The 18,395-nt window shown below is 40.3% G+C and overlaps 1 protein-coding gene across 14 annotated transcripts in view; it reads right to left on the reverse strand.

The window, feature by feature from the left end:
- Positions 1–18,395, reverse strand: part of MACF1 (microtubule actin crosslinking factor 1) — a 330,651-nt gene that overhangs the window by 128,935 nt on the left and 183,321 nt on the right. For all 14 annotated transcript variants that reach the window (XM_087446236.1, XM_087446232.1, XM_087446235.1 and 11 more), the window contains 10 exons: positions 15,570–15,748; positions 14,767–14,905; positions 13,904–14,097; positions 12,661–12,823; positions 11,692–11,775; positions 8,537–8,644; positions 8,245–8,343; positions 6,474–6,626; positions 6,068–6,156; positions 3,193–3,328 (listed from right to left, as the gene is read on the reverse strand). In XM_087446236.1, the coding sequence (XP_087302362.1) occupies positions 3,193–3,328; positions 6,068–6,156; positions 6,474–6,626; positions 8,245–8,343; positions 8,537–8,644; positions 11,692–11,775; positions 12,661–12,823; positions 13,904–14,097; positions 14,767–14,905; positions 15,570–15,748 (1,344 nt within the window). The remainder of the gene's footprint in view (positions 1–3,192; positions 3,329–6,067; positions 6,157–6,473; positions 6,627–8,244; positions 8,344–8,536; positions 8,645–11,691; positions 11,776–12,660; positions 12,824–13,903; positions 14,098–14,766; positions 14,906–15,569; positions 15,749–18,395) is intronic.

Below are 18,395 nucleotides of genomic sequence, written 5' to 3' on the forward strand. Positions count from 1 at the left end.
GAATTGGAAGTAGCAAGTCAAGGAAGGAGCAGACTTGGGGACCCTTGCCTCTGGAGCCACTAGTAACTTTTCTTCTGGTCCAGGCTAGAATGGATAGTACAGCCACCATGATTACAGCTACCACTTGCTGGGCACTTAACAGATTTATTGAGCACTTAATATATTTATTGAGCACTGATATTTAATCCTCACAACAATCTTATGAAAGCAATTATTTTAATCTTTAGTTTGCAGATAAGAAAATGAGGCACAGAAAGGTGAGGTAACTTGTCCAAAGTCACAAAACTAGTGGAGTTCCAGAATCCAACCAAGATCTCACTCTAAATCTTGTGCTAGTATACTGCCACCCCGGTCAAATCCAGAAGATCATGAAGGATAAGTACAGTAGAGTCACATCTCACACAGGAGTTAGGTCCTAAGGTCAGTGAATAAGGTGAACCATATACGTTGTCAAAATTACCCTTGCAAAAAAGCCTAAAAACAGCTCCTAAAGAGTTCCTATTTTGAAGCCTTTTATCACAGAATGATGGTATTCAGAAATTAAACCATTCAAGTGTTTTACCACTTACAATACTTCATCACTTTTATTACTCTCCATCTTTCTAGCTCTTCTTGTTCATGTTCATCATCTTCACCTTCTATAGATGGTTTTATCTGCCCTCCTTTGGTCAGTATTACTTTCTGATCCTTATTTAACTCTTTAACTTAACCATGGAAGATCTCGTTGAAGCAACTGCCAATCACTTCCCTGCCTCCTAAATAATGCAGTTCATTTCTACCTCAGGGAGAAGTAACCTCCATAAGAGCAGGTACTTTGCCCATTTGGTGTCTAAGAACAGTACCAGAAGTTAAATAAACATTTGGTGAATAAATGAATAAACTGATAAACGGTAAGGAAATCCATAAAATCATTAACCTATTCTGCCCCCAGATTTTAAAACCATGCACTGAGCATCTCAAGCTTGATTAGTTACACATTGTAAGAGATGCACAATGGATAGCAAATGAGGGAACAGATTTGGTTCACATCTCCATCTCACTGGATTTGTTCAAATAATGGAATAACCGACAGAATTCTCCACACTATTCAAAATATTATGCGTTATTCCCCATCCCCACCTTGTTTTCTGACCTAGAATGTAGAGTTTAACTCATATAAGGTAAACGTATGTCAAGCGATTCTACTAGGTATCTATTCTACACAGACTAAAGGAAAAATCACACTGGCATATGACTCTTTACGACATATGAAAAAGTCCTTTTAAAAAATCCATGTAAAAACTATTCAGAAGCAGATAATATGACAAAGAAAAAGATTCTTTTGAGAACTTCTAATTTCTTCAGTGAGATTCATGAAGTCTCAGAAATGATGATATTGAAGAAATGCCTGGAGCCCAGCCAAAGAGAAAAGACTACACACTGTTCCTTCCAACACCCTTGTAAGTGGAGGATAGGCAGGAAGCACTGAGCTGGGAAATAATCCAGAGACATCCATTTCAGTCCCACCAAACATGGGCATTCTGACCTAAACAAGCAGAAAAAGACAGAGGGAGAGGAGGAAAGAAAACATAAAAGGCTTCTACTTACCAGAGTTGCAGGGTACGCCTTGGGCAGATAAGAGATAGAGCCTTATGGAGCAGCTCAGCCGTATCGCACACACAGTGTAAGCTTGGTGTTAGCGTCCAGCATGCGACTGTTTGTTTTTTGCAAAAAAGAACCCCAAACAGGTCGTCCTCTTTTCCCTTTGTGCATTTGTGCTTAAACTCCAAAGGGTTAGTGAAACTTGTAAGCAAGGATGTCAGTTAATCAGAACAATACTTCACATGAAACACACGAACGGTAACAGGGGACACATCATGCTCAATGTAGTGGTGCTCAGCAGCTTGTCTCTCTTTTTTTCCTCCCCTTTTTTAACGTTTCAAAATGAGAACTGGATGGTCTCAGCAAGCAATTGTTAAAACTTTTCACATATTCCCTTATATGGTGAAGCAACAAGCCATTAGAAGTGGGCTAGCTTACAAAGAGAATGCTAAACCAGCATATTCTTTTTGGAAATCTACTCTCAAATAAATCATAGCTGGTTCTGTTTTGTGGTCTTTACAACTCTAGCTCCTGCTGCGCAAATTTCATACCCAAGGACCAGAGTCAAAGCACATTTTGTCCAAATATCATTTTGAGCATCATCTAAACCAAATTTGATTGCTACATGAGCTTAAATTTTGGCCTGCCCCACATAAGTTGGCCACTGCTTCACAACATAGGAAATAAGCAGGCAAACACACATATATATCCCAGAGACACATGTATATAATATGGTAAGTTTACATATACACACAAGTATCCAGGAAGAACTTAGGAGAACCAGCAGGAACTTAACTTTCATCTGGTCCAGGAAATGAACATGAGTGGGAACTGGTCAAGATGTCACATGATGGGATGACTATGTGTAAGGGGAACCAGCGTCTCAGTCAGTGCAGCTAATCCACCAGTTTGCTTTGGAAATGAATATTTCTCATTTACTTAGTAGATATGAAGAAGAAGGATGGGGGAAGAGGTTCACGACCTTTTCTTCCCAATATTCAGAACTCTTAGCTATCTTTTTTTTTTTTTTTTTTGGTGAGGAAGATCAGCCCTGAGCTAACATCTGATGCCAATCCTCCTCTTTTTGCTGAGGAAGACTGGCCCTGGGCTAACATCCATGCCCATCTTCCTCCACTTTATATGGGATGCCGCCACAGCATGGCTTGACAAGTGCTGCATTGGTGTGCACCCGGGGTTCAGATCCCACCGCAGTGGAGTGTGCGCATTTAACCGCTATGCCACTAGGCCGGCCCCTCAGCTATCAACTTTTGAATGACAATGCCACGGAGGACTAATCTTATTGCCCTGTGATCAGATATAATATAGAATTATGTTCTCCTTGACTGCCGTCTGCCACAAAATGGCAGACAACAAGAACAGTGAACCTGGTCTGAAGGGCTAACCTTCAGTGCCTTTTAGTGTTTTCGACTGACCAACACATCGTGGAACCCCAGTAAAGAAACACAAGACAAATGGCTGCTATGGTGAGGTTAAAAATTAAGTCACATTGGTCACAGAAAGCTAGTGATCATGACTCGCAAGCAGCAAAGCTGCCTTCATACCATTCAAAAGGTACCCTTCCCAACATCTGGAGAGAAAAACTAACAGTACCTTTTGTTCTGTCTGCTGGGCCAACTGGCTCTGAAGTTGCTGAAGCTGGTTTGCTGAACCATCACAAAGGTCATGGTAAGCCTTATTCAGGGCATTCAATTGCTCAGATATCTGTTCCTTCTCTTTTTCTGAAAGCCTGGAAGATGAAGCATTAAAGCCCTTTTAGAGAAAAATCTTTCTCCAAACTCTCCTCTATTGCTTCAAAATCGTGACTTCTCCACCTTAGATAGTGTTCTTCTTTGTCACTGTTAACCACGGATCATCTTGTCAGTCTTCCATACTCACTGAACACGTGGGCATCTAACTCATAGTTTTCCTGTCTATCTCAAATCAAGTCATGATTCTTGGTGAGGTCAATGATCATGCAACCAGTTGTCTAACACCTTATGCTTGTAGTTCTGCAACCTTCTCAATCCAAATGGCCTCCACTCCATTTTAGCCCCACGCACACATGGCAAACTTGGACCGTGCCATCATCTAAAACTATTCCACTTCTGAAATTTTAAACTTCAAGAATCTACTATCTGATTATAACCCTACCTTTCCAGTTTTCTTTCTTTACCCCTATACCTCTTCTCTTTTAAAAATGAAATATTTTAAATAGGCAAAAGAGAAGAATAAAACAAATTCTCATTTACCCATTACCCAACTATCCAGCTTTACCAAATTTTAGCATTTTACCAAATTTGCTTTGTATCTTTTTCTTAGAAATAAGACATTACAGATATAATTACAGTCCAGTGTGTATTTGTCACCAATCCCCATTCCTTTCCCTGTCTCCCTGGAGGTTATCACTATCTCAAATCTGGTGAATTTTGCAAGTTCCTTTTCTTATTTTACATTATGTTTTTTGGTTTTTTTTGTGAGGAGATCAGCCCTGTGCTAACATCTGCCAATCCTCCTCTTTTTTTTGCTGAGGAAGATTGGCCCTGGGCTAACATCCATGCCCATCTTCCCCCACTTTATATGGGACGCTGCCACAGCATGGCTTGCCAAGCAGTGCGTCGGTATGCGCCTGGGATCCGAACCAGCGAACCAGGCCGCCACAGCAGAGCGCGCACACTTAACCGCTTGCACCACGGGCCAGCCCTACATTATGTTTTTGAGAATGAATCCTGTGATTCATATTATAACTATCCATCAACTTACTGAGATTTTCCAAACCTTCACTGACTCCTCTATTTTCTCTTAATCTATCAGTCCTATTATCTTCAGTTTCTTCTCTTTAGAGTCCAGACCCCACAGTCCATCATCTCAATCAGTTTCTTACTATTTTCCATGCACTCTCTCATTACTAATCTGATAAAACTCCAGCCCCAGATCAATCAAACCACTTCTCTGCTCCCACACGCAGGCTAACCATATCCAGTGGGGTGAGAGGGATTCCAAAACCACGTAGAAGAGATCCTACTAGTTTCCAACCTTTCCTGGACTTCATTGCTTCCTGACAATCCTTGGGAGGCTCCCAGTCAATCCTGGTTTCTTTCCCCTAAGCACCGGTCTAACTTTCAGCAAGCAGCCTCTCTATTTCAAAGAGAAAATACAGATCACTCATTGGGTACTGATTCTTCACTTTCTGGCTTCACTCCTGGCATATTTACCTCTATCTACACCTTTCCCAACTCTTTTTCCTCAGACCTCAGAGGAAAAGCTGTCCCAATTCCTATTTAAGTTTGTCCTTTCTACTCACTGATGAATTTTATCCTCTCCTATATCCTCTGGGACCCCTCTCCTATTATTTCAATCTTTCTCCCTTTTGGTCCTTGAGACTCAATTCATAAGCACAGTTAAGTCTCTCCAATCTTTTAAGGAAAAAAAAAACTCTTGATCATATATTCTACTCTAATTATTTATTGTATTATTTCTTTCCTTCCCTATGGCCAAGCTTCTTCAAAGAGTAGTCTAATTTCACTATCACTACCTTTTACATCTCATGGGCTCCCCATCATACTAAGTCTGACATCATATCCCAACTTTTCACCAGAGTCACCAAAAACTTCCAACTTGCCAAATTTAATAGACACTTCTCAGTCTTAATCTTTCTTGACTTCTGACTACTCCATTCTTTTTGGAGAACGCTTGGGTTCTGAGATATCACTCGTAATTTCCCTTTTACTTCTCTTAGGTTTCCTTCACAAGCTGAGAAACACTGAGAAGCCCTTGGATTCTTTTAAGCTAATTCATTCTTATGGTTTCTACTACGCAGACGACTCAAATCGCCACTCATTTATTCTAAATTTACATATACAGCTACCTACTGGACAACGTTAGTGGAACTACGTAAGGCATAAATTAATGTGTTAGGTACTTCCTAATACATAGTAGCTATCCACTCTGATGTCCTCTGGGTTCTTCTCATTCATAATGTCTAAAACTAAAGCCACCTTCTTCTCCCTCAATCCACACCTTCTCCTATATTCCCTGTCTTGGTTAGTGGCATCACCATACACTCAGTGGCCTAAGCCAGAAACCTGGGAGTTATATCTGATAATTTTCACTAGTCACCAAACCCTGTATGTTCATTATCCTTAATATCTTTTGAATCTTTGTCCCCTCCCCATCCCTTGGCATTTCTTGCCTATATTATCAGAAGAGCCTCTTAACTAGTCTCTGAGGCCTCTACTCTCACCCTATGTCAATCCCTTGTCTATAAAACGGTTCTAGAAACCTTTATCAACAAAATCCAATCATGTTTAAAATCCCTCCTCATAGCTGACAAGGTAAAATGCAAATTTCTCAGCATGAACCACAAGCTCTTCATAATCTGGCTCTTGCTGCCATGAATCCTCCAGTGTGAATCCTCATCATGATCCTAAATTTAAACCAGGTAGATCTGGTCCCCCAGATGTGCCATAATCTCTAACTTAATACTCACTTATGACCATGCTTGGCCAAGAAAATCTGTGAAGTTTTAACAGCCTCAGAGACTTGTTCCCTTTTGGTTGTCAGCTCCTCTGCCAGAACCTATGTAGTAGAAATAAAGAGAAAAACTTCAGAACCCAAGAAATTGAAGAATCAAAAATTATTTGAAATAACTTTTTTTAAATCCTAGGGAAAAACCTAGCTTAAGTCAGATTATTATTACCAATGAATTACATATAGCTGATTAAAAAGGTAGAAGTACAAATCAGATGACTTCTTTAGTTTCTTTAAGTCCTGGAAGTTAACATATATTGAGATAACAACCATTCGGGTGGCCCACATGTGACTTGTACGATTCCACCTAATGCGTTATCACATATTATTCTACCCAGGAAGAGAAAGATGGACCTTCTACTCACCTGCTGTTCTAAAATAGCTTTTTCGATGTCAGTTGATTCTTTGGTCTGGGATGAGGTAGCTTTGCTTTGTGTATTCCTTGCTAGGGCAGACACCCAGCCCAAAAGTTCTTTAACCTTCTCCACATGTTCCTGTTTTTCCTCTTCTACCACTTTCTAGAACAGGAAATAGAAAATCAGTATCTTGGTCAATGTCTTATTAGACTGGCTTGACTTCAGATTTCCTAAAATAGAGACACGAAATTTACCTAAATTGGTAGGCAGCTAAAATGACCCCAAGTTAAATATAATTTACCCAGCCTACAGCATTGCTCACAGGTGCCTAACTGTGTGATACTAATAGCTAAATTCATTATATCTAGGTTAGCACCTTTCTAAAAAAGCACACTGTTTTATCTATGATGGGCACGCAATAATTATTTACTGATTTAAAAAAGCCCTTCACATATAGCATCTTACTTATTTTCATAATTCTTAGATTTACAGGTGAAGAGATTGAAGTCTACAGAGATTAAGTAGGTATTGACATAAAGGAAGTCTTTTGCTAATTTACATACACAAAAGTTGGTATGGGTTAATGCTTCCAACAGCATTTCTTTTATAAGAATGGTTGACTATGTGGAAACTTATTTTGCAAAGACGTGGAAGATTTTTATAATTAAAAATACTCATTACATCTAATTCAAACAATTTGAAAAGTGTAATATATGGCTCCTTAATCTCATTGTCCCAGAAATTTGGTATATAGACTTCTTGTTTGTATGCTCATATTGCGTCTTTGTGGTATGCACAGTTTTGTTTTTACTGAAATCTTAATTATACATAGTATTCTAACTTGCTTTTTTCCCCAAATGTCATATCATGGCTATCTTTCCATGTCAGGCCACTTAAATCTATTTCATTATTTTTAACAGCTTCATAGCATTCCACTGTAGGGAATTTGGATGTTTCCAGTGTTTCCCTTTAACAAATTAGGCTTTATTGAGGATCTTTGTCCACATCCCATTCTTTATACTTATAACATTTCTATAATAAACATACTTGGAAGTGGGAGTGTTGGACATAATACAATCAACCCTCATTATTCACAGACTCCATATTTGTGAATTTATCTACTCACTAAAATTTATCTATAACCCCAAAATCAATACCTGTGGCATCTTCAGTCATTCCCAGACATGCACAGAGTGGCAAAAAATTTTAGTCGCTCAATGGTCCCAGCTCAGATAGAACAAGGTGACACTCTGCCTTCATGTTCCATCTCTTATTACTATAAACGTGTTCTTTTCATAGTCTATTTAGTGCCATGTTTTTCACATTTTTGTGTCTTTTATTGGTGATTTCACTGTTTAAAATGGACCCAAGCGTAGCACTGAAATGCTTTCTAGTGTTCCTAAGCACAAGAACGCTGTGATGTACCTCATGGAGAAAACATGTGTTAAATAAGCTTTATTCAGGCATGAGTTATAGTGTTCTTGGCTGTGAGTTCAATGTTAGTGAATCAACAAAATATATTAAAGTGTTTTTAAACAAAAACACACATAACACAAGGTAACGCATTATCCGTTGACAAAAATGTTGCAGGAACCCAACTCTGTATTTCCCCTAGGTTCAAGAGTCCAGCGTTTGCTAAGGCAGCGTACGCAGCAACTTCATAGAACACAACCACCGTGCACAATGAAAATCAGCTGTGTGAGTACTTTAAATTTTGACAGATGAGGCACAGGATTTTAAATTCTATTTTCAAGATGATTTAGGACCTGACTGTCCTCACCTCCTCCTCCTCCAGCCGCCGGAGCGCATCACTGATATATTTTACATGCTGAGTTGTTAAGGTCACCAATGCCGTGTAGCGAGTCCTTAAGTCCATGAACTATGGTTCAAAAAAACAATTTAGATATATTATCTGCCAGAAAAGTAAATTTAAATAGTTGAAAATAAGAGGAAGTTTTCATGAAGTCACATGCTCAACAGAAAGGTGAGCCCTAAATCAACCTGCAGGCCCAGACAAATGAATCTTCCCTTAAAGGAAGACAGTGGCATATGTCCTCGCCCCACCCTTTCACCTCTTGAGTGATGGCATCTGAAGAGGACAGGACGCGACGGCGCTTGCCAGGGGATTTCTGCTGTGATTCCACAAAGGCCTTGTATGTCATCAGTTGCAATTCATAGTCCTGGGGAGGAAGAAATTTGACTGCATTTACATAGGGCTTTATAGCTCACACACAGCATGTAACAGAATCAGCATTTCATTGCTGGAAGGTATTTTGGTGATCATTTAAACTAGAGGTTAGCAAACTTTTCCTGAAAGGGCCATACTATCTCTGTCATAACTATTCAACTCTGCCACTGTAAGCGAAAGCAGTCATAGACAATAAGTAAATGAAAGAGCATGCCTGTGTTATAATAAAACTTTACTGATGGACACTGAAAGTTGAAGTTCATATAATTTTCACGTGTCATAAAGTATTATTCTTCCTTTGATTTGTTTTTAGCCATTTCTCATGGGCCATTTAAAAATAGGTGTGCAGGCTGGATTTATCCTGTGGGTCATAGTTTGCTGACCATCCTTTTCATCTCATACATGGGGAAACTAAAGCCCAGAGACAGGAAGTGAGTTTCCCTAATTAACTCAGTGGGTGAGCAATAGTCAGGATTAGAATCTCAGTCTTCCAATCCCTAAACCAATGCTCTTCTCATGTCACCATGCTATTCTGTCACTTCATCTGCAATCCTGAGAGTGCTATCCTAGTCCAGGCCCTCTTCATATCTCACATGGACGGGTGCAAGAGCCTCTTATTTACTCTCCTGCTTATAGTCTCACATCCAATTTATTTTCTTTCTATCTTGCCATCAGAATAACTTTTCTAAAACACAAAAATGACCACTTTGTACCTCTGCTTGAAAGCTTTCAATGACCTAGACAAGAGTTTCTCAAATATCAACATGCACACGAATCACATTTGAGGATCTTGTTAAAATGCAGATTCTAATTCAGTAGGTTGAAGATTCTGCATTTCTGACCAGCTCCCAGCTGATGCTGATGCTCCTGGTTCAAAGACCACATTTTAAGGAGCAAGAATAGAAGGTAAAGCCAAAAGAGCTGAACATGGCCTTTCATAGGTTGGTCCCAACCTCCCCTTTCATTTTCCACAGTCACTGCTTCTCATGTACCATACACCTTTTAGCTATACCAGAATATCTGCTATTTCCTCATATAATCATTGTATTTTCATTCCTCTGTGCCTTTGGTTATGCAGTTCCTTTTGCCTAGAATGTACTGCTTTCTATTACCTACTTAGAAAACACTAGGCAGGAGGAAAACATGGAATGAGTTCCTTCAGCAGCTTATAAAGATAAATAGTAGTAACAATAATAAAATAGTAATAATAATAAAAGCACTTGCTACCATTTACTGAACGTATTTTAAGTTTGAGGCATTGTCCTATGTATATATTATCCCATTTAATCTTTACAATCACTTGGTGAGGTAGTTACTGTTCCCATTTTATAGATACAACAACAGAAACTCAGAAGGGCTAAGTGCTTGCTCAAAGGCTTAAGCCTGGAAAATGGTGAAGCTAGGATCTGAACTCAATTCTTTCTGACACCAAGTTATCTGTTGTTAACTAAAGAAATGCATTCATTCAAAAATTGTTTGTTGAGCATCTACATGTGCCTGTCATTTTTTTGAGTGCTACACACATAGTGGGGAACAAGTCAGGAAAAACCCTACTCCCCTGGAACTTACATTCTAGTGGGAAGACATGGAATAAAAAAATAAATATATAATAATCTCAGGTCTTTCTTTGCTGAGGAAGAGTCACCCTTGGCTAACATCTGTTGCCAGTCTTCCTCTTTTTTCATCTGAGCCGCCACCACAGCATGGCCACTGACAGACGAATGGTGTAGTTCCGTGTCCGGGAACCAAACCCCGGCTGCTGAAGCAGAACGTGCCAAACTTTAACTAGGCCACCAGGGCTGGCCCTCATGTCATTTTTATTTAAAGAGGTTATCAGAGAAATAGGGTGGGGGGGGGGCAGATCATGCATGGCCTCATGCTATAAAGCATACAGGCTTTAGAATTTTATTATGATATGAAGCCACTGAACAGTTTTGAGCAGGACAATGACATGATCCAATTTACTATGTTTCATCTACTGTAATGTGTACATTTCCCCCACATTTTAGTATCTCTAAAACTGGAACATAGGGGGCCGGCCCGGTGGCATAGTGGTTAAGTTCGCCTGCTCCTCTTCGGTGGCCTGGGGTTCGCAGGTTCGGATCCCGGGCACAGACCGCTGCACCACTCATCAAGCCACACTGTGGAGGCATCCCCCATATACAAAATAGAGGATGGGCACAGATATTAGCTCACGGCTGATCTTCCTCAGTACAAAGAGGAAGATTGGCAATAAACGTTGGCTCATGGCCAAGCTTCCTCACCAAAAAAATTAATAAAAATTAAAAAAAAAAATTGGAATATGTTTTACAATCAATGGCATTTGCATAATTGGCAAAGTTTCCTCTTGTTTGGTAGTACAGAAAATAACGGTGTGGTTTATAATCGATGGCATCTGAGATTCAGTGAAATGCAGTATTTTCTAAAAAGATAAATCTGTATACTATGTGGGAAAATAGCCTGTGGGGCAGAAGCAAAGGCAAGAGATCAGCTCAGAGGTACCTGAATAGTCTAAGGAAGATTCCTCCCTTAGATATGAACCAGGGAAACAGGGGGCAGGGGACAGTAATGAGAGGAGGTCAGACCTGGGACATATTGGAAGATGGAGGGAACTTGTTCACAGATTGAACATCAAGTTTACGGCAAAGAGAAGAATTAAAGATGACTCTTGGGTTTTTTGCCTCAGCAACTAGGAAAATGGTGACACTATTTCCTGAGATAGGCAAGACTGGTGGGAAGCATATTTGAGAGGAAAACCTAAACATTCTGTTTTGGACATGGTAAGTTTAAGAGGCCTGTAGGTCATCCATATGGAGGCTCCTTGAATCACAGCTGATGTCTGGTACCTCTCTGAGCATCCCTAAATGTGGGGCCGTGAGAAGTACTCATCCATATTAACTGTAATAACACCTCAAGGATGGGGCCAGCCTTGAGCAGAAGAGCTCTGCTTATTTGTCCAGAAACAAAACCTACAGTGACAATGCAGATCTTCCTAAGCTGGAGATCATTTACGTTCCTATTGGGATATGGCAGAGTTACCTTTACAATAGTGGAGTATTGCTGGGAAAATTTTTGACACTGGTCCAGTTTTGTCTGATTTCTTTCAATTTCTGCAAACAGATCCTGGGAACCAAAATATCACAACTTTATCATTATCATTATTATCACTGAAACAGCTGAGCATTTATTATGTTCTAAGGCCATGGTTTTCAAGCCTTAGCTGCCTAAGAAGCACCTGGAAGGCTGGATAAAACACAGATGGCTGGGCCCAATCTCCAGAGTTTCTGATTCAGGAGGTTTGGGTTCTGGTCTGAGAACCCGCATTTCTAACATCCTCCCAGGTGAAGCTGATGCCGCTGGTCTGGGGTCCACACTCTGAGAACCACTGTTCTACGTATTTTACAAGTATCACTTCATTTCAACCTAACACCAATAACTTTACGAGTGAGGTAGGTTGAACAAATACGGACTGTGTCCACTTTACTGATGAAGCAGTAGAATACTGAGAAGCTAAGGAATTTGCTCAAGGTCTCATAGTAAGTGAGTGCGAGCCAGGACTGGAATTCAGGCATCTAACTCCAGACTTTATACTCTTAATTGTAATGTTAAACAAATCAAACGAAAAAACCCCCAAAATACCCACAAATAAAAACCAGTTATTAATTTTCTTCCATTCACAGCTTTCCCTGGGTTTTCAATCCCCCGTACTCTAATCCTAGTAAAATCAAATGTAATATCAAGAAACAAAAGAAAGCAAGATAATTTTAATCTGTCCATCTATGAGTTCAACGTATAGTCACAGAAACTCAGGATTGGAAGAGACCATCATAGGTCTTTCTGGCCTAAGTATAAAACCAGTATCTTGAAACCCTCCCACTTGAACCCTTTGCAGAAGAGGAGGCTCAGAATGGCTTGCCATTTGAGGAAGCTTAATTGCCAGAACATCATCTTCTATGTTGAACTAACATCCCCCCATACCAACTTCCACGGTGCTACTGTTGCACCCACCGTCTGCTGGCTGAGCTGCTCCGACAGCACTCTGCTATCCTCTGCCTGGCCTGGCTTCATCATTTCCTGCTGGGCAGTGGTTTCCTCAATCCATTTGATGAGAGTTCGGTGGCAGGCTCGGTAATCTCCCAAAACTTCCTGGATACTTTCCAGCTCAGATTGGCTGGAGGAGCAAAGGGAAACTGCTAGCAGATATCTCGGTTTAAATACAATACAGTAAATGAGGCAACTCCCCCCTCAGCCCACGGCTGCAGTTGGGCTTGACCACAGAGGATACATCTTTATTTTGGGGCAACAGCAATGCAATGCTGAATGAAACCTATGGTTGTATTCAGTGCCCTATGGGGTGAAAAGTGAGTAGAAACCAGTTGTGCCCTGCTAGCCCTGGAAACTACCTTGTGGCCTGGCATCCCGTGATAATCCCTGTCACAGTTATAACCTAGGTTGCCAAGGATTACCAGGTTGCCAATACGGTAGTACTTACTGTACACTTCTCTTCCCTGATGACAAAGTACCTGTCAGAGTACCACAGCTATGATTTATGAATCACTGTAATTTCTTGGGAAGTGGAATGAGTGAAAAATAGTAGTTATGTACTGTTAATTTCAGTAACAGTTTTTTATACCACTTTTGTTAGTCTAATCAGCCTTGGGATAGTAATTCAATTATAGAGAATCAATCCAAACTTAAATGAGTTGCTATAATCCTTCTCCCTACCCAGCCTTGCTTCAGATAAGTTTTCTGTCTTTCCTATTCAAATTAGTCATCAGAAGCAGGACCTCACATAACAGAGATAAAAACTACTGAATCAGCAAATGAAAACGGAAGCAAGAAATTCAGCAAAGCCTCACTATAAAAAATGGCTCATACTTGGATTCAAAGTTAATAAAACAAGAACTAGAACTCAGGTTCTGTCCTTGAGAAAAGATCACCAGGTCACCTTTCCAGTCTATATTCTAAGACACCATTGTTATCACGGCTTAACTAGATGAGACCTGGGACACAGGAGAGGCTTTCCTAATAGGACCATCACTGCTGATCCAAATGCCAGCCTCAGGTCTGCTGCAGGGTTGGTCGTCCCAACTTTCTGTCACTTATCTTACCCAGAATTTATACCGTCATTCAATTTCTACCCCTCTTTATCAATTCCTGCCTTTAAACAAAAACACACAGCTATAACTATTTTCGTTTAAAACCTAGTCCCTGAGGCCTAACAGGAGAAAAGGGTGGGACCACCACTCACCGGGTCTCAAGCTGGGCAATGACCCGGTGCCAACGCTCCTGCAGCTGGGAGCCCTTTTCCTGATAGCGCTCCAAATCCAGGTTTCGCTCTGGGGTCAGACGACTCAGCTGCTCTGCCACTACCTTGGCCTTGGAGATTTCCTCATCCAGGACTGAAAACACTGAATTCTTCTCCTTCACATCACTAAGCCAGTGCTATAAAAACACAAGCACAGCAACAGGTTAAACACATTCCATGCTAAAAAGAACTCAGACTAAGATAGAAACAAGGGCATTATCTACAGCTGGCTCCACATTATATCTGTGATTCAGAAGCTAGACCCTATAATGTTTGTGCCACAAATGCCTCCACAGTCCTCATGCACACTGAGAAGCCAAGGGCAGGCAGTACAGTACAGAGAGATGCGCAAAGAAATTGTGTGTGAAACCTGGCTCCACCGCTTATAAGCTATGAAACCAAGACAAGTCATTTAGCCAATCTGAGTTTTGGTTTTCTCATTTGTAAATAGAGATAAAAATACCTCCCCTATCCACCCCACAGAGTTGCGTGTGAGAATCAAATGAGATAACAGCTAAGTGATTTACAGAATTACAGCGTAACCATTGATTGTATCCAATTAAGCCATGATTTTACTGGGGAGAAAAGGCAGAAAATAGAAAGGCATAGTCTTTTTCCTTTCTAGCTAGACATATTTCTCAATCCCTTCTTCTTTGAATCCATATTAAAATATATTAAATATGATATTCTGCTTAGTTCAAATGCAAACTTAAATTGGTATCATGTCATCCAAAACTGCACTTCTCTGCTAACCCAAAGCAATGGATATGTTAAATCAACCTCCTAAGAAACTCAGAGCAACCAACCCATAATGTAGACCGATGGGACTCCAGAGCTGAGAGATCTGCTGGTACCGCTTCTTCTTGACTCAGCTTGATTTCATAACCTTTGACCAAGAGTTCAGCATCCTGGATGCTACGCACTATAACATCAATTGTCTTTAGCCTGTCAGGATAAAATCACCTTCATTAACACATGCATTTTAAGAGCTGGGCTACAGACCTGGAGGACTATAGAGAGGTTCACAAAATATAACTGCAAAATCAATTTCAACATTATTATATTATGACAAGGTCTCATAAGAACAAGAAAGTACGGTATATGAGCTGCCAATTAAAGACAATTCAAAATAAAGTTCTAGGTGGCACTGGGACATGCACACATGGGTGGACTCATGGGAGAAAAGGTGTGAGGCCAGAAACTCACTCAACACAATGAAGAATCTAGGATCTGTTACTCCTCAAGGTCACAGGTGGGTAGAGGGAAGACCTTCAAAGACTAATATTTAGTATGGCTGAAAACTTTTCTCTTTATTCTTTAGTGTCCCTCTCTCTTTTTTTTCAGAAGTATCTAATCAAACAGAAATGAGGTACAAAAGAGTCCTAACGCTGCAAATCAACTCCCCTTCCGTATCACTGCATTTGTTTATTGCTGCCCAAATGAACCCACTCCATGTTAGCTGGAACTAAAGCCAAGACCTCTTGTCATGGGTACATGCTCTTCAAGATCTGCAATCTCTCTGGATTATTCATGAAACACTCCAGGCACTTGCCCTTCTCATCCCAATGGAAAACACTGCCCTTTTGACCTATATTCTTAGCTCACTCACTTATTTAGATAGACAGTAGAGAGACCATATACATGCTCCATTTTTTCCACCAGTAGATTGAGTTCTGAGCGCAGAGCTGGGACACTAGAACCAGATGGGGACTGGTGGAGAAAGTTGTTGCATTTCATGGAAACAGCATCCAAATCTGACTTCAGTTGCTGCAAATCCTCCTGGGTGCGCTGTTAGGAACAAGACACATAACTAAGATGAAGACAGAATTGAACAAAGACATCAGAAAGAAGTCCTTGTTTGTAACAGCAAAATATTGGAAACAACCTAAATGCCATACATAGGAGAGTGGTTGAATAAACTATGAAATAGCACTGAAGGGGTTGATGGGGAAGAACACATACAAGTAATTTCTGAACACATTACTGGGACTATAGATATACCTTCAGGCTAAAGACAAATAGAACTACGAATAAATATTGAACTCCAGTTAGTAGGTTTATTTTTTGTAGTAGTATGAGTTAGCAATTCTGAAACTACTATCTGTACGTGCTAGAACTGAGCAATAAGCAAGTTTACTGTGGATAACGTAAAGCAAGTTTTTAAGTCTTAGGGAAGAGAGTTACAAATACGGAAAGAGGAAAGGTTATAATAAGCCCTGTGGTATTGATTGGAACTGGATGAAGATAGATACATATGAATTCATAGTTGTGTGTGTGTATGTGTGTGTGTGTGTGTGTGTGTGACATAGATCAATAAACATATTGATCTACGTATGTGATATATGTATATATACACATATAAATGTATGTGTATGTATAACATAGGGATGTGTTTGTATTTGTGCATGCACTAATGTGTTTGTAAGTATGTATTTTTCTAGCTCTATCTGCTGAGCAGGCCTAAATGCAATGACATCCCAACAACAATGAACACAGGGCACCCAGATCTTGGTTTCTAAATAACATTCTCCACCTAAAGGAAGCGGGACTCCTTGGAGAAATGGCTGATTCCAGGGTTGGGGCTGGCAAAGGCAAGATGAACCTGGAATATCTTGTTTTGTTGAGAAATAAGAAAGCACTCAAAGAATGATGAGGACATGCTAAAATGGCATAGGAGCAAGCTTGAAGGGGTTCCTGATGACTAAATTTGGGAAATTTTGAACATCAAAATAAAGATAGTAGCAAATTACAAACCACTGACTAAAATAAGAATCTGGAAGCCCATATGGACATAAAAAAGGAAGAAAGGAGGGAGGTAGGGAGGGAAGCTCTTCCCTTTTGATAGAATGGAAATTTAAAAATGTAAAAGGAATGACAGAATTAGAAAGTCACCTTTTGGCAACAGTCATACTAATAGTTCATTCAAGAATCAACAATAGATGCTAAAACTAGTTGGCGAAAGTTTGACGTAAAACAGGATATTTACATAGTTTCAAAGTATCTCCCCCCACAAGATTCTTAGTAATTACAAAGGGGAAAATAGCAACAAGTGATAAAGTTATCACCAGCAATGGGACAAATCAACATCACATGCCTCCTGATATGACGCACCAAGGACACAGTATCACTTCTCTGGTATTCCTGCCAAAAATGTGTAGCCTATATCTAATCACGAAGAAGCCACAGATAAACACAAATAGAGGGACATTCTACAAAACAAAAGGCCTGCATTCTTCAAAAATGTTAAGGTCATGAAAGACGATGAAGGGGCAGCCCGATGTTATAGTGGTTAAGTTCGCACGCTCCCTCTTTGGCAGCCTGAGGTTCGCAGGTTCGGATCCTGGGAGCGGACCTACGCACCACTTATCAAGCCATCCTGTGGCAGGCGTCCCACATATAAAGTAGAGGAAGATGGGCACAGATGTTAGCCCAGGGCCAATCTTCTTCAGCAAAAAAAGACGAGGACTGGCAACAGATGTTAGCTCTGGACTAATCTTCCTCACCAAAAAAAAAAAAAAAAAAGATGATAAAAAATTGAGCAATTGTTTCAGATTAAAGAAATCCAGAGAGACACAGCAACCAAATACAATGTGTGATACTGGATTGAATCCTGTACCAAAAATATTTCTTTTCTTGTGGCAGGGAGGAGTAGGGGGCGCTACCCAAAAAGGTACTATTAGGTCACATGATGAAATTTTTTTTTTTTGGTATTTTTTTTAGAGACTTCAGTATAAGAAGTGGCATAAAAGAGTACCTAGTGTAGTTCCAGATTTTTTTTATTCTTTTATTCTTTAACTACACTATACATCAAAAGCAAGGACTTTGGCTTACTTTCTTTGCATGCCCATGAGCAATTAATTAAGCAATTAATATTTGCTGCTTTTACTTCAAGAATACTACCCTACATTTTTATAGCATTTTGCTTTCTCAGGAAGCTCATTATATGTACTATATTCACTTAATTTTCAAAACAACTTCTGTGACTCATATATTATTTTCTCCTTTTTATAAGAAAGGAAACCAAGGATGAGAGTTGACTTGCTCAAAGTCACAGAGAGAGTATGCATCAGAGCCCATAGTAGGATCTGAGTCTTTCCTTAGTATTTTTTTTTTTTTTTATGAGGAAGATCAGCTCCAAGCCAACATCCATGCCAATCCTCCTCTTTTTGCTGAGGAAGACCAGCCCTGAGCTAACATGTATTGCCAATCCTCCTCCTTTCCCCCCCCCCCTTTTTCTCCCCAAAGCCCCAGCAGATAGCTGTATGTCATAGTTGCACATCCCTCTAGTTGTTGCATGTGGGACGCCGCCCCAGCATGGCCGGACAAGCGGTGCGTCGCTGCATGCCCAGGATCCAAACCCAGGCCGCCAGCAGTGGAGCGAGTGCACCCAACCGCCCAAGCCACGGGGACGGCCCCTCCTTAGTACTTTTTGAGT

Source organism: Ceratotherium simum, chromosome 22 (genome assembly GCF_057802395.1).
Source record: "Ceratotherium simum simum isolate JZ-2026a chromosome 22, ASM5780239v1, whole genome shotgun sequence".
NCBI classification, from domain to species: domain Eukaryota; kingdom Metazoa; phylum Chordata; class Mammalia; order Perissodactyla; family Rhinocerotidae; genus Ceratotherium; species Ceratotherium simum.